Here is a 22,523-nt window from a genome sequence, read left to right as displayed (position 1 = left end):
TAGATAGGGTCTCAACCACGTGGAGATATTGACATAGATAGGTGGCAAAACATTGCAAGATCACAAACATAGACATGTTATTAAAACCAAACCCATGATCACTTAACATTGACTAATGCAATTATAAATAAAAATCTAGATTTTTGGTAGGATAAAGACAAGGACTAACATCATAAAGCATACAAGATGATTTGAGAATTTTTAAAGAGCATGAGGGAAATTTCCAATAGCTAGTCTCTGAGGAATGGGGACCAATAACTCAATCAAAACAAAGGACTTAAATTATAACTTAAGTTATTAGCAACTTCAGCTAGCAAGTCAATGCCAAATTAAAATGCAAAAGCCATAGAATCATTAAACACCTAAGGTTTAGACTAGGGAAAACAAATAAAACCCTTCATGCTAGCAAGTAAAACCCTAGAAAATGTAGACATTATTCATATAATAAATTTATTGAAGTTATGAGTTTGTTTGATTGCATAAATTTCAAAACTCTCAATTTTTGGATCTTGGGGATTATATTGATTTGTATGAATAAAAGAGGACTTTCTAGAGGCAACAATGATGATGAGGTGAGGGTAATTTGATGTTGCACATGAAACCTACAATGATATCTTTTGCTAATGAATCATGTTTGAAGCGAAGGAAATGTCAATAATAGTTGTGCCTAAGTTCTCTCTTTTTAACCATCTTCATGCCCTCTAATTTGCTAATATCCATCGTGTATATACTTAAAGTAGATATTCTAGAGGTGCAAAAGTATTCATTGAAAGATTTAGATGGTTGTTTTATATGAAGTGTGACCTACTCAGTAGTCTTTTCCTTTGTGAGAGTGGGAATCATCTTTTACTTCACTAACCTAGTAAATGCACTTTCATGTAATAGAGTAAATGCAAGTCCAAAAGATTGCTTCCATTATTTTGAATCATGTAATACTATAGGCTTACTAACAATGATGTTTCTTAACCTATCCTTACTAAGATTGGTGAAAGACAATCCAATATACATTAAGAAATTTTTAACCAATCCTTACTATCCTTATATAAAAATAAAAAGATCTAACATTTATGCATGGATCTTTATTTCTACTAGATGTATCTATTCTAAGTTCTTTAAAAAATATTTAGATTAAAAATCTATGAATCAATTTAAATTATTAAATTTAAACAATAAATATAGATAATCTAAAACACAAAATGAGATCCACTATTCTATTTAAAATATACAAAATATTATAAAATATTAGAGTATATAATAAAAATTAAAAATAAAATTTTGAAATAAAATAATTTCAAAGTATAAATACCATAAATAGTATATTAAAGAAAAAACAAAGTTGAAATTAAATGTAAAAAAGAAAAAGGAAATCTAAAACTTTATACCATGAAACCTCATCCCTACGCAAGTTTTTTTCTTGACTGGAGGATTGTTTGGTGTAATAGTTGTGTAGTCGTGAGGGGACAAGACTGAGTTGTGAAAGTGAAAGTTGCGACTTTTAAGGAGTGCTTTCGTATTGGTAAACCAGTTAATCTATTTTTCTCTTCTTTGAAGACACGGAAAGAATATCGTCTACGGCCTTCAACGCGCTTTACTGGGCAAAAACAGTGAAAAGGGGACAAAAAATTATTCTCCTCTTTCCACGCGCCATCGGCCATCAACAGGCTTTAGTCGGCAAAAGCAAAAGCTGATAACTTAAAAAGAAGCGTCTACGGTTTGGTGGGCTTAGTCAGTTACGTTCCCTTTTCCCGCGCGAATATTGTCCACTCATTCTCTGCTATGCATTCTTTCTTCTTTTTTAATATGCATTCAAGTCCATCTGCTCTACACCATTCCCATCAGCTTCTTCTCTTTCAATCATTTCTGCGTTAAGCCAGCTTTGTCTGTTTTCTGTCTGCCTTAATTTATAGCAAAGCCTCAACCTTAGCTGTGAAGCATTTTTCTTTGTTTTAGTTTATATCTCATGGCAACATCTTCTAGCAGTAGTGGCGCCTTTGATGCAGTAATGTTTCAATTGTATCTAGTGGCATGCTCTTCTAGCAGTATTCGTGCTTTCGATGCAATAATGTTTCAATTGTATCGAATGGCATACTCTTATCGTAGTAGTGGTGCTTTTGATGCAGTAATGTTTCAATATTATCTAATGGTATCCTCTTCCTACACTGCTGGTACTTTTGATGCAATAAATGCCATCTGCTTCTACTTTTGTTGCATCCTCATCTGGAACCAAACTCTTGCCCTATGATATATTCATAAATCATTGTGGACAAGATGTCAAACACACTCTCGCCAGCAAGATCTACGATTCCTTAGATGCCACGGGATTGAAAGTGTTTCTGGATAAAGATGAGTTGGATCTTGCGGATTACTTTCCCAAAGCCATAGAAGAAGCAATCAAAAGTTCTTCTCTTCATATCGCCATATTTTCTGAACATTATGCACAATCCCCCTGGTGTTTGGCCCAATTGTTTTGTATGCTACAAACCCCCAGCAAAGTTATGCCCATTTTCTATCATGTTGATCCTTCTGATTTAAGATGGGCGATTGAAGGAAAAGGAATTTATAAAGGTGCCTTTTCTGATTATGTAGAGAGGAAAAGGTAGAACTGTAATGCTCTTCATTCGGCACCTTGTTAATTAATGTTCTCAATTATTAATTTTTTAAAAAGTGATTTACTTGGCTTTATATCGAAGCTGAGTTGAGATGAGTTTTTTTGCGTTTTTCTTGTACTATGTTCCACCTGAGCAGATACCCTTCAGAACTGCAACGTTGGAAACAGGCACTCCAACAAGCTTCCCTTTTTACTGGCGACATAATTAAGAAAGAGAATCAGGGGTAAGTACGAAATGATCTTCCTCCTGAATTTAGCTTATCAAATCTTCTATAATGTTTGTTTTTAAAATTTCTATAATATTCTTCATTTGAGTATCTTTTGCTTTGTTTGTTATATGTGTATCAGCATTAAGTTTGCAATTTGATAAAATTTAAGCTTTAAAAAACAGAAATAAATGCAAAATGAAATCTTCACTGAAAATGTTAAGTCCATCTTGGCTGTGAAGACACTACTAATGGTGGGTGAGCCCTAGATGATTGTTATTGGCACTTGATTGTGCCAACAAACCTCTGTGCAAGAACTTTGGATCCTACATAATTTTTTATCTCATATTTTATTTCCTTTCTGGTGTCGTAGAAATGTCTTATGTTTCTACATAATCATTTCCCCACGGCCATCACGATCCATGTTATGCATGCATGACTGGCTTGTAGATTGGATTCACCCACTCTATGTATTTAATTCGATGCCCTTAATTGGATCCACAGATGACGTTATTTATTAATTAAATGAATATAAAAATCAGTTGTTCTTTGAAAATAAAAAAAGCTGATGTATTTTAATTTTTAATTAATTAATTATTCCCTTGGGCGGGAGTCTCCTGTTGTCATTGGATTTTTATGGTTTCAGATTTTGCATTAGGGGAAGAGCACCAATAGATAACATAGTTTCAATAACCGTCACTTTATTGTCATGTTGACCCCCCAATAGCTGTCATAGTGAAAACACTATTAATAAATTTGTTTTGTATCAATAGCTGATCATTTTTGTGTACTTTTTGACCTCTATGCGCATAACTGATTGCACAACGTGCATCGTTACTACCCAAAAGCCAGATCAATAGCTATGACGGCTACTGGTACTCTTCCCCTATTGTACAATTTTCTTATTGTGCGACCTTTTTAGCATTAATGTTTTCCATCATGGTTAAAATGTTTAGAGAATGTCAAGATATGATAGATAGTAATTTGCAAACTTAGATTAGCTCCAGATTGCATTTGAAGGATTGGGCAGAGAGAGACATAAAGAAGTGGAGCTTAAATATTTTAAGAATTTAAATCATATAAAAATTACTTTGCAATTAAAATTTATTAGAAATTTTTAAAAATATTTTATTAAAATATGTAGATTACCATATTTATGAATTTAATTACAATCCTCAGTCTAATACAAATATTAAATAATTTACACCAAAATAAATAATATGTACTATCTTGTAATTGTAATTAAGGCTAACTTATGTGAATGTTAAGGGTTAGTTAAAATGAAAGTTTTTATGCTAAGATAAATTTTAAGACAGAGTTAGTATTAGCACTCAATTACATTAGAGTTGATGTTATTTAATTTTTAATTAATTATTGTAAGAAAATAAATAAAAATAATATTATGTATAAATTGTTCTAGAAATATCTTTAACATTTTTTTATTTAAAATAAATAATATTTTTTTTTCAAAATATATAAATTTAATTTTTTTAATACAATTATTTTATGTTGATCTTTACAATATTTGAACTATCTTACTATCTTAATATTTTTTTAAAGTAATAATTAAACTTAATGATATTTTGCTATAAAAAGTAAATATTAATAATAGTTTTAACTCTATTGTCACAAAATTCGTTTGATATATTTTTTGTTGCCACTTTTAAAAACTTTATAATTATATGTTGTATTTGATAATTCTATTAAATTAAAAAGAATTATTAAATATTTTAATAATATTGAAAATTTAAAAGACTTAGCAATGATTTTTGAATAATAAAATAATTAGAAAATGTATAAATTATTTTATTACAATTTGTAAAATATGATGTTTTATGAATTGAATTATATAAATATTAAATAGTATAAATTAAAATTAAATAATATGTACCTTGTTTTATCTAAATTAAGATTAGAGGGTTCACTAAAAATTTGAGTTAGCATTACGATTCAAGTATAGGATTACCATTCTAGAATAAAACTTGAGTTAAGATTATAATTAAATTAAGATTAAGGTTAGCATTAGAATCCAATTAAAATTAGAATTGGTATTCCTAAGATTTAATTAATATTAAGAATAAAATTAGTGTGTCATACTAGAAATTATTATGTTAGTTAATGCATATCTTATTACTATTGATTGACTATTGCACCCTTTTGTACATATGTTAGTAAAAGATGACTAAATCTACACGTTAGAAATTGGATAGACATGTGGCCAACATGAGGTCACTTATAATAATATTTAACGATCTCAATTGAGGTAGGAGTTCAAACGATATCAAAAGAAATAATATCTGGTGTAGGAAACTACAGTATTATTCTCAATACAAGAAGGATGCAAAATAGAAAATAGAGTTGTAAGCAATAAAAAAACTAACTTCTCATTTCAAAAATCCAGAATATGAACAGCTACAAGAACACCAAGAGTCACAACCATCAGAATTCGAAATGGTAAGCTGGCTATTAGAAAAGAGTGAAATATTTTAATATGAAAAATTTTAATTTTAATTTTGAACTAATTTTGCATCTCTGGAACCTCCATATCATTCCTCCCTCCTTGACAAGCAATGGACCCCATTACACTAATCTATTGCAACAAATGAGAAAATTGTGCTTCAATCTGTTCTTTACTTAACCACTTGCCCTAACGAGAAGACCGGTCAGCCCGAACAACCCAATAAAGAGGGAACTTTTGATTCATGAGAGTCTTCACAATAACCTCACTGACACAGTCACGCTAAAGTAGAGTCTTGTCAGTTGGATTCAATTCTGTAGTATTGAGGTATTCAGAAGCTTGGGAAATATCCAACAGAGGGGAAAAATAAGGACGTAGCAACCCGACAGTGAAAACCGGATACAATCCTAAAAATGGTAGTAAATCTAGCTCTAAAGCATTTTCACCAACTATCTTGATAATGGTATATGGTCCATAACGGAGGGATGAAAGCTTCTTGCTTGGTCCTTGAAGACGCTCCTTCTACATTTGTAACCACACCTTGTCACCAACCGAAAACTGATGAGGAGTTCGGTGTTGATCATGTCTACCCTTATACGTTTTGTTGCTTTGCTCCAAAACCTCATGAACTTGTTGTTGCAAGTGTCGGATTTTATCAATGAATTTCTCTGCCCTTTCTTCTTCCTTGCCAGCATTAAATGCACAATCAAATTGTAAGGTAGGGAGAGCTATATCCATAGGTGCCAATGGTTTATACCCAAGACAGACCTCAAAAGGACTATGCCTTGTAGAACTATGAAGGGCACAGTTATAGCTGTGTTGCACACAAGGAAAGCTCTCATCCCATGTACTCGGAGTCTCCCATGACCAGCCATCTTCAGTATTGAATTGAGATTGATAGATTCTAGCTTTTTCCAAAATTTGCTTCTCCCTTGTCGAGTATGCAGGGCATAGATATCAGATAAGAGCCAAGATGTACAATCTTTAATATGATGAAATCTAACAAATACCATGTTATTATCTAACCAAACAAGATTCCCCTAAACATGTTGGAGGTTCCAAAAGAGAACTATGCCACCAGAGGCACCATCCAAGCTACCTTCCAAGGCCCCACTATTATTAAACACTTATTTTTTTTCCACTTTATCCTTAGACATTTTAGTTTCTTGAATCAAAGCAATATCAGGTTTATGAACCATAACAAGGTTCCTGAGAACCCAGTTTATGTAGACAATTAAGTCCGTGAATGTTCCATGAAATAATCTTAATATTCGTTTGAGAGAGCATACCTCAGGGATGGCGAGATGGGTACCATCCGCAATATTCTTATTGTCTTCCAATTCCCTCATTTGATTCATTGATTTCCTTCCTAGTATTGATAGGATTGAGCCCATATCAGATTTGGCTCTTCCGCTCATTTTCATAGGAGTAGTTTGGGGAGTAGATTTAGAACCCTTTTTCCCTTCCCGCTTTCTCTCAGTGGTGTCATTATGTTGGATTTCATCATCTAGAAAGATCTAGGCAACAACTTTATGCACAACAGCATTTTTTCCTTCTTCATCCGCCCATTTAGTGCTTATGTTAAGAGGAGAGGTTGTCAGTGATGTCGAAAAGGTAGACTTTACATTCTTAATCAACATTTGGGACTCAGAGGAAGAAACCCCTCTAAGAATATTGCATTGTTGGGCATCTTCGAAGTTGGGAAGAGTGTCCTCACTATTCGAGTCCTTTATGACTGAGATCGAATCCTCCTCCTCATCATTCACTTACAGAACCATGTGGATTTCCCCTTCCTCCAGTTCTTCTTCCTTCTATTCTTCATAGTTGGGGCTTGGATTTTCTCCTTCTTTTATTCTAGTCTAGGCTCCTTCTTTATTCTCTTTCTTTGATTCCTCTCTACCTTCCTTATTTGCATTTTTCTTTTGATCAAAGGTATTGGGAATGATAAAATTTTGTATCTCTTCTTCCACCTTCTTACTAAGATTTTTAGCCTTCCATTACATCTTTCTCCATTTTTTGGCTTTCTCTTTTTCATCCTAGAATGGACATTTCTTAGAAATATGCGCTGCCTTTTTGTAGTGGAAGCATGCAAAAGGGACACTCATATTGCAACTATTGGATCTTTCCCAAGCCTAGAGTTAACCTCTATTGAGAGAGGCATATATGTTCCTTATGAGACACCAACACAGATTCTTGCAAAGGTGAGTCTTTGATAGGGAGGCAGTGCAAGTGGAATGCTCAAGTGACTTATATGTTCACTAAGTATAGGACCTTATTGTTTTCAAGGATTTGTTGCTGTAATCAGAGTGCAAAGGTTCATAGACCATCTCAAGCTTCCTCTTGTTTCACCTCCCTAAGTCAAGACCTCTTGTATGCTGAAAGGCTTCAACCCCATAACCACTCTGGCTTGCTAAAACTATTTTCTTGGGGTTTGTCCCACAAAAGGTGTCAAATTCATGTGAGGACAACTTGTTTCAACTGGCATTGATGTCTTTTGTGCTTTTCATTCACCATTCGTGTACCCGATTTGACCAAAATTCAATTTTTAGGCCTAAAAAGGCTACAAGCAATTAGCCCTCCTTTTGGGGTTTTGTGCTAACCCTGTTCAAGCGATGGACTTATAGACTAAAAGGTTTATATTTTTGGATACCCTTTTGGGATTTATTGAAGATTCATCAAGTTTGGGGGTCCCTAAGTCCTTCTCCATGACTGTCCCAAAAATGGGCATAAAAGGAGGGTTTTGGAAGGGTTTGTTGTCAAAAACCACATTTCAAGCTTGGGAACCTCAAAATGATTCAAAGACACCTATTTCTACCTTACTATTGGCTAACAAGACCATAACCAAAAAGGTTTAAACCTCACAAAGTGAAGACCAAGATTTTCATGATATGCATACAAAGGAAATGCAACATTTGACAATTTTACACTTTTGCCTTCCACAAGCACTTTTTTTTTTCCAAAATTCCAATTATAATAGAAGCATATGAACATAAACGACATTAGAGACAAGAAGGAATCCAATTTTCCCTGCACAAAAGGCATTAGGCAAGTACAAATGGTAAATAGTTCACTGTCAAGTAAATGGGACTGCACTTTTCCTCTTTTCACTGTTTTTCCATTTTGGACCTGCACTTTGCAATGTTAAAACACATATTTGAAGGTTTGTTTGTGCTCTATAAGAAATTATCTATCTTCTTCATACATGAAGTGCTTCATACCTACAATTTGAAGAGGAGAAAATCCATTTACAACTTCACCAATATGCAAAAATCAGTCATACTTGACTGTGGCAGCCTGCTGGGCATTTTACATTTTTTTTTTTTTCGCCTAAGAAGATCATTGTTTGATCTTGGATTTTACATTACCCAGGAGTAGGGTTTACTCCTTTGTTGTACTTTTTTACAAGCAAACAAAGTATGGACAGAGGTTTTCACACCAATGAATGGTGGAGAGCAAACTAGGACAGAAAACAACTACCAAACAATGACTCACTATTTTGGCTTACAATTCATGAAACCGAAACATATAACCTTCCTCTTCCAGACTTAGGAAGTCTGTTTTCTTTCTCACAACACTTAGAAAACACATATGTATGTTCACCAAAAGGATGTAAATGCTATGGGAGAGCAAAGCATCATACTTGTGCAAAGACCCTAGCCAAATGGCTTACTTGCCTAGGGCTCCATGGCCACAAAACACCTTGTACCTGCACTCTTGAAACCAAAACTCATATTTACACAATGTAAAAATTGATGAATTGGTTCTTGAGAAGCCACAAACACTTTAAGACTCCAAGAAACCAAGTTGGTCAAGCATTCTTGCCCAAATTCCTAGACTAGGCAGTGAAACTGTGAAATCAAAACAATTTTGCTACAACTTCAAAACTTAATCAACTTTAATGCCACCAATGGGAAAATTTTAGGAAAAAATGTTAGAATAAAAAAATACAAGAATAGTACGGACAAGTACAGCAGGTGTACGGACTTCTATTCACATGGAGCCAAAAACTAGAGAAAACCAAGTAAAAACTAGTGCAAGTTTGCAAAACTTCTCATAACTTCGAATGATCAACCCTTAAAAAAGTTAAAACAAGAGTTTAAATACCTCTCCAAGTTTGTTAACCTCCTATATGGAAAGGTACATGTCCAAAGGCACTTAATTTTGACATTTTGATGCCTAAATGACAACTTTTGGTGCCTAGAAAATGCAAGATTGACCTCCAAAACTAGCCATCGTCTAAAAACACTTCGTATACCTTAAATCCAAACATAAAACATGTCTAAAACCTTTCAAAAATAAAAACACACTAAAAACTCACTTTTTGCAACATTTTGCCAGGCAACACCAAAACTGGCAGTTTTGAGCAAAAGTTGAAAACAGGTAACCAAAACCACACAATGAGTTCAAAACTCATCCAAACAACCTAGAACAACTTCAAAAAGCATGATAAAAAACTTTCCAACTTAAAATTACACAAATCAAACCTGAGATGAAAAAGAAGCTGAGAATGAGCTAGGTGCTCCTGCACCATACTCCCCCGGTGACAAAGAAGTCATGTGACTCCTTTGGGCAGAATAGAGAGAGGAATACCAGCCTTGGTGAAGTCACTTTCAGGTATGCAAGTGGCTTCAGAAACTGGTTGATCTTTCCATTTGATCAAATGCTCAAAGTAGTCATGCCTTCTAGTCTTCTTGATGATTCTCGAATCAAGTACCTATTCAGGAATGGGAGAAGAAGAAGAGGGGAGAGGTAGATCAGAAAGGGAATTTGAAATGTCTGAAACTTTTTGATTCTCTGCTGGAGGCTACCCCTTGAAAGGTACCAAATCTGCAACATTAAAGATAGGAGATAAAGAAACATCAGCAAGTAAATCAATTTTATAAGCATTTGGACCATACTTAGCCAAAATCCTGCAAGGTCCAATTATTCTCATCTGTAACTTGGTAGGAACTCCCTTCTGTAATCTAGACTTGCTGAGATGCACCATCACAAAATCCCCAACTGTAAATTGGACATCCCTCTTTGAAGCATCCACCCTTTCCTTGACTCTTGTTGTGGTATCTTGCAAAGACTGTTTAACCTATTCGTGTATCTCTTTGAGAGATTGTGCCATGTCTTCTGCTATCCCACTAACATGTTGCAAGTTAGTCACATCGTGTAACTCAAAAACACCTCTTGGATGCATACCATAAAAAATCCAAAATGGGCTCTTACCAGTGGATCTGTTTATACTATCATTGTAGGCAAACTTTGCCTGTGGGATAAGCTGATCCCAACTTTGTCCATACTTCTTGGTGAGACATCTGAGTAGATTACCCAATGTTCTATTCACCACCTCTATTTGGCCATCTGTCTATGGATGGTAAGCTGAGCCAAAAGACAAGTTAGTACCCAATTTCTTCTACAAAGTCTTCCAAAAATGACCCAAAAAATTAACATCTCTATCTGATACAATACTAGATGGCAAACCATGTATTCTGACAACCTCTTTAAAGAAAAGAAAAGCAATATGACTAGCATCATTAGTAGTTTTGCAAGGAATAAAGTGAGCCATTTTACTAAATCTGTCCATAAACACAAACATACTGTCATGCCTTGTTTTTGTCCTTGGTAAGCCTACAACAAAATCCATACTGATGCATTCCCATGGCCTAGAAGGAATGGGAAGTGGCTGATATAAACCAGCATTAGTGCTATGTCCTTTGGCCTTCTGACATATCATGCACTGTTCAACATACCTCCGGACATCTCTCTGCATCTTGGGCTAGTAATAAAAATGTTGAACCAACTCTAAGGTCTTGTTGAGACCAAAATGGCCACTCAAACACCCATTGTGTTTCTCTTGAATGAGATTTTCTCTCATGGAGCCTTTAGGAACACATAGTTGTCCTCCCCTGAATAACAAACCATTCTGCAATGTATAGTCAACATACTCACTATGAAAATGATTCTCAAAAGCAAGACAAACTTAATAAGCAGCAACAAAATCATCATCATTAGGATATAAATCTCGAAAGCAATCTATCCCAACACTCTTTACTTGGATCTCCTGGATAGTCAACAATCTCCTACTTAAAGCATCAGCTACTTTGTTACATTGGCCTTTCTTATGCTTAAGAGTGAAGGTATATGCTTGTAGGTACTCTACCCATTTCACATGTCTATGGTTGAGTTTGTCCTGAGAATTCAAGAAATTGACTACCTGGTTGTCGGTATACACAACAAATTCTTTAGGAAGCAAGTAATGCCTCCACTTCCCGAGTGCCTACACCAATGCATATAACTCTAAATCATAAGATGAATACTTTTTCTTTGCATCATTCAGTTTTTCACTAAAAAAGGCAATTGATCTGTTATCTTGACTCAAGACTGCACCTACTGCAAGATGACTAGCATCACATTCTATGGTAAAAAGCTTATCAAAGCTAGGAAGGATTAACACTAGTTGTGTAGCAACTCTAGTTTTGAGTAATTCAAACCCCTTATTGGCTGCTTTGGTCCATTGAAACTTAACCTTATGACCACCCTTTATTGTATCTAACATGGGTGCACAAATTTCACTGAATCCTCTGATAAACTTTTGGTAAAACTGGGCTAGACCATGAAAACTCCGAACCTCACTGGCTGATTGTGGGGTTGGCCAACTTGTTATGGCTGCAACTTTAGAATGATCCATCTTAAGATCTCCACTGGACACAACAAAACCAAGATAGACTAGCTCTTGCTGCATAAAATCACATTTCTCAAGATTTATGGTTAACTGCTCATCAGATAATCTTTGTAAAATAATAGCTAAGTGTTTCAAATGCTCCTCTTTAGTCTTACTAAAGATGAGAATATCATCTAAGTAGACTACCACAAACTTACTGAGAAAATCCTACAATACTTCATTCATTAACCTCATAAAGGTACTGGGAGCATTAGAGAGTCCAAAAGGCATAACCAACCATTCATAAAGACCCTCATTTGTTTTAAAAGCAGTTTTCCACTCATCACCCTCTTTTATTCTTATCTGATGGTAACCACTCTTTAAGTCTATTTTGGAGAAATACCTCGCACCCCCTAAACAATCCATCACATCTTCTATCCTGGGAATGAGGAATCTGTATCTTATTGTGATCTTGTTGATAGCTCTTGAATCTGTACACAATCTCCATGTGCCCCCTTTCTTAGGTGCTAACACAGTGGGCACTGCACAAGGACTTATACTCTTTTTGATTAATCCTTGACCCAATAACTCTTGAATCTGTCTAGCTACCTCTTTGTTTTGTTCAGGAGTCATCTTGTATGTTGCTTTGTTTGGAAAAAAAGCTCCTGGTATAAAGTCAATTTGATGACTAATGGCTCTAGGAGGAGGTAATGTTGTTGGGTGTCCATCACTGATGATGTTCTTAAAACTATCAAGAATTTTCTGCACCTCTTGTAGGATCTCTACTTGTTTTTCTTTCTTATCCTCCTTAGGTTTTACTACAAGTGCATAGCCAATCCCATCTCCCTCTTTCATGGTTTGGATGAACTCTTTTTCCTTGACTAATAGCACTTTAGGTGCCTGTGGTTTGTTGTTCTCTGTCTCTTCACTAAGGGACTGAATTTTGTAGACAATGCCATTCTTTTGAAAGGAATATGTGTTTTTTTCACCATCATGGTGTGCCTTTCTATCAAATGGCCAAGGTCTACCCAATAGTAGATGGCAAGCATCCATGGGAAGGATGTCACATAGAATCCTATCTTTGTACTCACCTATATTGAAGTCTACCCATGCTTGTTCATTCACTAGGACATGTTGCCCCTTGTTTAACTAGGTTACCTTGTAGGGTTCACTGTGCTTCATTCTAGGTAGGTTCAATTTGCCAACTGCCTCCTCTGAGATGATATTATCTGTGGAGCCCGAGTCAATAACAACCTTACATACCTTGCCCAAGATTTTGCACTTTATCCTGAACAAGGCTCTTCTCTGAGACACTTCACACTTATGAGGTTCTTGCATCAATACTCTCCTTATCATTAAACTCTCACCATCTTCGGGTGCTAGGTGCATTGTTGGAGTTCTTGTACTACTCCCTTCCTCCTGAACATAGTTCACTTTTCTTTCACCTCCATGGGAAGAACTAGGCTTTTCAGGACACCTATAAGTAGGATGACCCAATTTCTGGCAGTTGTAGCATTTCATTGTGGAGAAATAAGACCCTCTACCTGGGCCACTAGACCTACCCCTTCCTGGGTTGCTTGATCCCCTTCCCCTAAAATTAGGTTTGCTTTGAGAATCCCCACTTTGCTCAATAAGCTTAGATTCCCCCTAGGACCTTTGGTCTATGTGTCTTCCCCCAAAACTGCCTCGATGGCCTCGACCATCTCTACCTCTTCCTCTACCTCTGTTATGCTGCTCTTGCTTCTTCCTACTCCTTTCCTCTACCTTGAGTGCAAGTTGATAGCACTTCTGGACTGTTGTAGGGCACAACAAACTTAACTCTTCCTATATGTTCCATCTCAAACCATTGAGATACCTAGCCACCTTGACATTCTCATCCTCTTGAATCTTTGACCTAAGGCATAACTTCTAAAACTCCTCGATGTAGGTGCTGACATCTAACTCCTTTTGCCTAAGGTTTTGCCTTCTCCTATGGAGCTGTATTTCATAGTCCTCTGGAATGTAAGCCTCTCTGATCTTGGACAACATTCCCTTCCAGGTTGCTATGGGCCTTTTGCCCTTTTTCTCACGTTCATCCTGAATGAACTTCCACCATGTTAAGGCAGCTACTCTCAACCTGGACTTAGCCACCTTCACTTTCTGGGCCTCTGTCACACCATCACACTCAAAATGGTTCTCAAGCCCCTCAATCCACTCCATGACCACTTCTAGGTCCATTTTACCACTGAATAGTGGGACTCCTTCTAGTGTTCTCCCACTCATAGCCTTCAAGGATTTCAAAAAGGGCTCATTCTCTATCACAGGGTCTGGTATAGGGGTCTCATCCTCTATAGCTAATAGCTTACCCTTACCTTCTATTCCCTCTATCTTATTGCTGGCTTCATCTGCCTTCACTTCTACTTCACCCAACTTCTGCTCTAAGAGATCTAACTTCTCTTTGAGTAACCAATTTTCTTCTTCCTAGTCTTCCACTTTCTTTGCTAATTCTACATTTGTCACCATGGTTGTCAAATTGCTACTTCATCCCAAGTGTAGCTGAGCTCTGATACCACTATGATAGGGAGGCAGTGCAAGTGGAATGCTCAAGTGACTTATATGTTCACTAAGTATAGGACCTTACTATTTTCAAGGATTTGTTACTGTAATCAGAGTGTAAAGGTTCATAGACCATCTCAAACTTCCTCTTGTTTCACCTCCCTAAGTCAAGACCTCTTGTATGCTGAAAGGCTTCAACCCCATAACCACTCTAGCTTGCCAAAACTATGTTCATGTGGTCTGTCCCACAAAAGGTGTCAAATTCATGTGAGGACAACTTGTTTCAACTGGCATTGATGTCTGTTGTGCTTTTCATTCACCATTCGTGTACCCGATTTGACCAAAATTCAATTTTTAGGCCTAAAAAGGCTACAAGCAATTAGCCCTCCTTTTGGGGTTTTGTGCTCACCCTGTTCAAGCGATGGACTTCCAGACTGAAAGGTTTATATTTTTGGATACCCTTTTTGGATTTCTTGAAGACTCATCAAGTTTGGGGGTCCCTAAGTCCTTCTCCATGACTGTCCCAAAAATGGGCATAAAAGGAGGGTTTTGGAAGGGTTTGTTGTCAAAAACCACATTCCAAGCTTGGGAACCTTAACATGATTCAAAGACACCTATTTCTACCTTTTTGTTGGCTAACAAGACCATAACCAAAAAGGTTTAAACCTCACAAAGTGAAGACCAAGATTTTCATGATATGCATACAAAGGAAATGCAACATTTGACAATTTTACACTTTTGCCTTCCACAAGCACTTTTTTTTTCCAAAATTCCAATTATAATAGAAGCATATGAACATAAATGACATTAGAGACAAGAAGGAATCCAATTTTCCCTGCACAAAAGGCATTAGGCAAGTACAAATGGTAAATAGTTCACTGCCAAGTAAATGGGACTGCACTTTTCCTCTTTTCACTGTTTTTCCATTTTGGACTTGCACTTTGCAATGTTAAAACACATATTTGAAGGTTTGTTTGTGCTCTATAAGAAATTATCTATCTTCTTCATACATGAAGTCCTTCATACCTGCAATTTGAAGAGGAGAAAATCCATTTACAACTTCAATAATATGCAAAAATCAGTCATACTTGACTGTGGCAACCTGCTGGGCGTTTTACATTTTTTTTTTTTTTGCCTAAGGAGATCATTGTTTGATCTTGGCTTTTACATTACCCAGGAGCAGGGATTACTCCTTTCTTGTACTTGTTTACAAGCAAACAAGGTATGGACAGAGGTTTTCACACCAATGAATGGTGGAGAGCAAACTAGGAAAGAAAACAACTACCAAACAGTGACTCACTGTTTTGGCTTACAATTCATGAAACCGAAACATATAACCTTCCTCTTCTAGACTTATGAAGTCTCTTTTCTTTCTCACAACACTTAGACAACACATATGTTTGTTCACCAAAAGGATGCAAATGAGCTATGGGAGAGCAAAGCATCATACTTGTGCAAAGACCCTAGCCAAATGGCTTACTTGCCTAGGGCTCCATGGCCACAAAACACCTTGTACCTGCACTCTTGAAACCAAAACTCATATTTACACAATGTACAAATTGACCAACTAGTTCTTGAGAAGCCATGAACACTTTAAGACTCCAAGAAACCAAGTTGGTCAAGCATTCTTGCCCAAATTCCTAGACTAGGCAGTGAAACTGTGAAATCAAAACAATTTTGCTACAACTTTAAAACTTAATCAACTTTAATGCCACCAAAGGGAAAAGTTTAGGAAAATATGTTAGAATCAGAAAATACAAGAACAGTATGGACAAGTACAACAAGTGTACAGACTGCTGTTCACATGGAGCCAAAAACTAGAGAAAACCAATTAAAAACTAGTGCAAGTTTGCAAAACTTCTCATAACTTCGAATGATCAACCCCTAAAAAAGTTAAAACAATAGTTTAAATACCTCTCCAAGTTGGTTAACCTCCTATATGGACAAGTACATGTCCAAAGGTACTTAATTTTGACATTTTGATGCCTAAATGACAACTTTTGGTGCCTAGAAAATGCAAGATGGACCTCCAAAACTAACCATCATCTAAAAACACTTATTATACCTTAAATCCAAACATAAATCATGTCTAAAACCTTTCAAATACAAAAACACACTAAAAACTCACTTCTTACAACATTTTGCCAAGCAACACCAAAACTGGCAATTTTGAGCAAAAGTTGAAAACAAGAAACCAAAACCACACAATGAGTTCAAAACTCATCCAAACAACCTAGAACAACTTCAAAAAGAATGCTAAACAACTTTCCAGCTTAAAATAACACAAATCAAACCTGAGATGAAAAAGAAGCTGAGAATGAGCTAGGTGCTCTTGCACCAGTCTTCCTCTAGCAGCTATTGTTCAATCAATGGATATGAGTTCACCAAAAGAGCTTTCTAGTCCATTAAAGACATCTTCAACCCAGAATTCCAGGGGAAGACCCAAGAGTCTTACCCACACAGGGGCCTGAGCAAATAAGGATTCATTAAGATCCATCAACAATGACCACTTATGAAGCATCAGAGCATTTTTCCCTATCACCCAAGGGCTGCCACAAAGAATCTTAGTCATGTCTTCTCTTAGTCATGTCTTCCTCACAATAAAAAGTGAGGGAAAGAGTTCCTTTTGGCATAGCAGTAATTTCAACCCGTCCCTTAAGAACCAACTTTTCTCTAGCATATGCCCTAACAACATCAAAATTAGGTCTAGGACCCAGGAATTTACCAACTAAAGAAAAGGCCATCAGAGCAATATTGTGATCAATCACAGGATCAGGAATTTCTATCGCAAATCTCCCTTGCATAGGATCAAAGATATTATGTACCTTAGGGAAAGAGGACTTTCTGCTTGGTTTGACATGAAACAAAGAGGACTACGAGCAGAAAACATCCACCTGATTGGGTTCCTATCTTGGGGTACCACCACCACGTGTTGTTCCCCCTCCACTCGGATCTAAGGGTTTTTCACCCCCTTGTGGGTTCCCAACAAATGGATCCTTGCCATCCGCTTGAGGATCTATAGTCTGAGGTGCATTTTGAGATCCTTCCTTACTGCTTGCGTGCTCGATAGCATGGCCAGCACAAGACTTCCTGCCTAAACCAGAATTGAAAATTCCTCTCCGCGCCATAATAGTAGTTACATGTAGAATGAAACAGCCATAGTATTTTAGTTGATATCGTATTGAAAAAATAACAAAATATTATACCTGAATAATAATAAAAATTAATATTATTAATTAATTGGAAAATATATTACAATAAGATTTTATAAAAAGTTTCAAATATAATTTTTCAAATTAATAAAAATAAAAAAGAATCACTTTAATGATTTTATTTAAATAATTTTTAATATTACGAAAATAAATCTTTCAGTGAGAATAAGAGATAAGCTGATCAATAAATATGTTAATCGACTGAAGGAGTGAATTAATCTTAGCACACTAATTAGATCAATTTCAAATGAGGCTTGAGATGAAAATCATTGTTGAAACATAAAATATCAAGTCTGGGTATCTCTAAAAATTACTAAACCCAAATATAAAAATACAACACAACAAAATACGAGTGGCATTACCTTACGTACGGGCATTAACTAAGTTAAACATTATACTTATTGAGGACAATGTTAGTTTTCAGTACCCCTCTTATTTTAATGGCGAAAAAAATTGAAGCATATATTTCTTGCTTCAACTTTTAAGAGTTTCTCTGTTTCTAAATTATACGATTACCTTATGGGTTGTCTACGAGTACTGTTTTTTATATAAAATGTTATTACTCTGAAGAATTTGATAATGTTGATAATGCTATTACTATTTTATGTAGTTCAATGGCATCTACAATGGAGAGGGGATTGTTTCAGGCAGCGATATAAATAAGAAAACTAAAAATTGATATAGTTAAAAGATTTTAAAAAATATAAATTGATAGAATAAATTTTAAAATTGAAATATATAGAAGATAATATGTAGTTTTTGAAATGTTGCTACTATTAATTTGATTGATTTGTAACTAGCTTATATATTTAATAATATATATAGAATAAGCCAAGAGATATCTTTCTAGAGGCGCTTATTTTTCTTCAAATTTATTTAAGATTATTTCAAATAAATTTAAGATTTTAAATGACCAACAAAAGACATAAAAATTTCATTAACTAATAAATTTTTTTTAACTTTTCTATAAATTAACCCACTAAAATTTAAAACCTATAGAATAAGAACTTCTAACAGAAAAATAAATATTAATTAATTCTATAATATATTTATTTTTAATCCCATAAAACATCTGTTCTAAAAATTATTCTTAATCATATCCTAATCTCCTAGAATCCCAAAACTTAGAAACTAATCTCATAATTTAGAAGCTAATCTCCTATAAATCCTGAAAGCTACTCTAAAAAACACTAATATGAATCAAAGAATTTGTATAAATATCTAAACTATCCTACATTGATTCAGTGATATACATCTGACTCTGTCTCTCCTCTCATATTTATTCTTCAACTATGGCGTTTGACAATATTTTTTCAATATTTATTTTTTTAATATTTATACCATTGATATTGGCAGCTGAACGTGTTGAAAGAGCAGGATCTCTGAGCAAATACTTAAACACAGGATTGCACGCCGACTCAGATGCATCTAACAACATTACTTATCATCATGAGGTTTGCTATTGCGTTTTTTTTTCATTAAATAAATAGTTTAATGGAAACAAGTTCAAATATATAGGTGTAGGTATTTGTATCTTTATAAAGTGAAATATAATAATTTGATTAAGTATATATTTAAATAGTAAGTCATTATGTCTCGACAGTCATATAGAGGGATTTAGTCTATTAGAGTCACTCAAGGGTAGAATCTGATCCAAACACACCTTTGAGAGTTTGGATCTTGATGGATGACTTTTTATATCACATACCATCATCGTCACCAAATGTGCTCAATCAATTTAGAAAATATGACTTGTTGAACTTGTATAGAAACAGTTAGATGGATTTGTCTCAAATTAAAATGTTATTCCAATAAATTAACTTACGAATTTATCATTTGTTGATTTTATCAAAAACATAGATTGAGCAACAGTCTTATATATTTATTTTTTAAATATAAAATCTATCCTTATCTTTGCTTCTGATTTAAATTGTGTGATTGTTTACATTGACGTTTTATATCACACTCTAATCTACCTATCATCATCCTGATAAATTACAATGTGTGATCTTAAACCTTGATGTAAACAAAAAACCACACACAATCTGAATCAGAAACAACAATAAGAATTACTATAAATTGTAGAAAACTAATACCTTTAATATAATAAAAACAATAAACATATAATATAAATTTACTATGAAAAAACCGGAATTAAAAATCACAGTCTTCAAAATGAAATTTTAAATTACCTAATTTTATTGTCATCCTTATTTTACACTATACGAATAACAATGATAAGTGGAATGGATGAAGGTTTTTGAGCATGACCTAGTTTTATCTTTATTTTGTAGTTTGCAGGAGTAGAAATGAGAAGAGGGGAAAACCCGGAAATCGGTTTTCAATGTGTGGCAACCGTACGTGCAGACCGGTGATGAGTTTAGTGCCGTCTTTATGCGGCTTTTGCGTCAGAATCTTGATGATTCAATAAACGAATTAATGAAAGCTGGATTGATGGTCTGCGTAATTACTTTGTTTTGTTTATTTGCACTAGCTCTATACTTTCAATTAGTATAAATGATACTATGGGAATGCGCGTGTTAGATTCTTTTGTTCTTCGTCAGGTTATGCGTAAGGTAATAATTGAAGGATCTTAGATAGATAATTTTTATTTTATTTTCTGTTATAGCTTTTGTAGTTGTTTAAGTTTATTCTAAAATAGTGTCTGTGAATTTGGAGGGCGAGGAAAAATCTTGCCTCGATCTAGATTGTAAAGATTTTATTCAAGAAGGAGAACTACATCCGGGAATACCAATGACTGCTGTTTCTGTATATGATCGCACACAAAGGGGGTCACTGTAAATATAAGACGAGTAAGTATAAATATTTGTTTATTTAAATTTTTTTTCCCTGTTTTCTTAATAGAAATGTTTAAAGACCCAGATTATTTACAAATCAGACTACCTTTCTACCTATAAAACTCGATTCCATTCCCTTTGGTTACTTAATTTTTCTTCCAAGTGCTATTAGAGAAACTAGTTTAAATATCTATTCATTTTTACAAGGTGGCTGACACTAATGTTGGTAATTTGTTTTAGGAAACCGGAGGTAACAATACAGACAATCTAGTGTGGGCAGTATATTTAGATGACAAGTTAGTGGGTCATTGGCGTGCTGGGCTTTTCCAGGACTTCGACATTTTTCGCCAATTTAGTTCAATTAGGAGGACAAGTAGCTGTACTATCTGGTAGTCAAGGAACTCCATTCTCAAAGACGAACATGGGTAGTGGAAACTTTGCAGAGGAAAGGAATAAAAAAGCAGGTTATATTGGGAATATAGAATTGTTTACTACTAATGGTGTTCTTATATCAGACATGCCTCGGAGTTATATCTCAGCTAAAAAGGATTGTTATAATGTAAAAGGATATTTTATAAAAGATCACCCTTGGGGATACTGTATATATTATGGAGGTCCTGGAGGTTATGTTTCTCAATGTAAATATTAAAGTATTTTATTAAATAATTTATAGTTAGTTAAGAAAGGTTATTTATATTAATGTCTAGTAAAAGATTATATATTTTTTTGTTTTTAATTTATATTTTTTATTATTTATGTATTTAGATAAATTTTATTAGTAATTTTATGGGAATGTGGACTGTTTGGTAACTAATCTTATAAATATTTATATGAATTGGTCATTTGATAGGACATTTAGATGTTGTTACTAGTTTTTAAAATATTTTTTAATAAAAATGAATTATAAAGTATATTTTTTATGCTTTTAGAATTCATAAACTTGTATTTCTCATGGTACACATTATTAGGTGCATCATCTTTCTTAGAATGTTTGTGAACGTTTAAAGCTGGTTGTTATATTGTAGTATATGTGTCATTGTATTATATAATCATTAAATAGTTATTTTCTACTTCGAACCCTCATCAACTAGCACAAAAATCTTATAGATTTATATTTAAAGTTAACATCTAATTTATACAATATATTTTTATATAGAGCTATAGATATGAGAATGTGCTTTGTGATGACAGTTTGATGTAGATATTTAAAAAAATCGATAAAAAACTAAGTCAATTTGGCTAGAAATTTGTGAGATGCTCCTTTATAAATGGGTTGTATACTTTTGATAGCTTCAAATCCCCCTTAATCTTGCTTAGAAGGTGTTGAGAATCACAAAGATGAGATTTATAGTTTTTTTAATGTCATATAATAAACATTTGTAACTTTGTAGCCATTATATTGGGTTCTTAGTCAAAGGTGTCTATAGAATATCTATGCATATCAACCATTTGATAACGATCTTAAATATTTCTTATAAAAAAGAATTCAACTTTCAAAATATTTTGATTTAGTGATATTGATTCTTATGTCTAAATAAAATTAAGAGTGCCAAAATAAATATTAACCATAAGAACTTGCATAAATTTATAATCATACTTTACTTAATTATTCATTACAATAATAAACTTTTTAATAAGGTAGTGGAAAACAGTGGATAGAAAGATTGCTAACATGGACTCCAAGATCAAAGATGTTGGTACTAAGAATGAGATGGAAGAGATTAGAAAACCGAGGAGGCCCTTAAAAAGAAAATTGAGGAGGTCAATAACACTTCAATGGATGTGGCTAACAAATACAATAGGTTATCCATGAGCTCTGACACTATGAAAGTTTGTTTTTTTATAAAGCTTTAGTTAGTGCCATAATTGGGAGGACAAGGGTACCCTCACACAATAGACCATCATTTTGTATTGGGTGGTTGTTTTGTGTTTTCTGGTAATCTTGGTTCTTTTTTCTCTACTGATTTTCTAGTTACCCTCTTGATGTCGTTTTGTGCTTTTGGAATAAATCTGTGGTTATGTAGTGACATGAGCCTATCCCATTTTTATTAATAAAT

At 34.4% G+C, this 22,523-nt stretch overlaps 1 protein-coding gene across 4 annotated transcripts; it reads left to right on the top strand.

The window, feature by feature from the left end:
* The first annotated feature begins 1,747 nt into the window (after window positions 1-1,747).
* On the top strand, window positions 1,748-21,166 carry LOC131041519 (toll/interleukin-1 receptor-like protein). Of its 4 annotated transcripts, none has more exons than XR_009358588.1 (6): window positions 1,748-2,596; window positions 2,746-2,832; window positions 19,025-19,122; window positions 19,963-20,244; window positions 20,348-20,481; window positions 20,707-21,166. XR_009358588.1 is itself a non-coding variant. In XM_059209388.1 (5 exons), exons 1-3 carry the CDS (start codon window positions 2,184-2,186, stop codon window positions 19,026-19,028), a joined length of 504 nt encoding a protein of 167 aa, XP_059065371.1. In that variant the 5' UTR covers window positions 1,758-2,183; the 3' UTR covers window positions 19,029-19,122; window positions 19,963-20,481; window positions 20,707-21,166. The 4 variants fall into 4 exon arrangements, 2 of the variants coding, with proteins under 2 accessions (XP_059065370.1, XP_059065371.1); XR_009358589.1 differs by having other exon boundaries at window positions 1,750-2,596; window positions 19,963-20,125; XM_059209388.1 differs by having other exon boundaries at window positions 1,758-2,596; window positions 19,963-20,481.
* Window positions 21,167-22,523: the final 1,357 nt, after the last annotated feature.

Source organism: Cryptomeria japonica, chromosome 7 (genome assembly GCF_030272615.1).
Source record: "Cryptomeria japonica chromosome 7, Sugi_1.0, whole genome shotgun sequence".
Lineage (NCBI taxonomy): Eukaryota > Viridiplantae > Streptophyta > Pinopsida > Cupressales > Cupressaceae > Cryptomeria > Cryptomeria japonica.
The sequence above is the reverse complement of the archived record's forward strand: the minus strand, read 5'-3'. Positions and strand labels throughout refer to the sequence as shown.

What these genes read in the sequence shown, in the direction of transcription:
- LOC131041519 (XM_059209387.1), top strand. Translation starts at nt 2,184, where the DNA reads ATGCCATCTGCTTCTACTTTTGTTGCATCCTCATCTGGAACCAAACTC. An exon ending in GATTATGTAGAGAGGAAAAG is followed by an intron (nt 2,597 to 2,745) that starts GTAGAACTGTAA and finishes CCACCTGAGCAG; the next exon opens with ATACCCTTCAGAACTGCAAC. An exon ending in ATTAAGAAAGAGAATCAGGG is followed by an intron (nt 2,833 to 20,347) that starts GTAAGTACGAAA and finishes GTGAATTTGGAG; the next exon opens with GGCGAGGAAAAATCTTGCCT.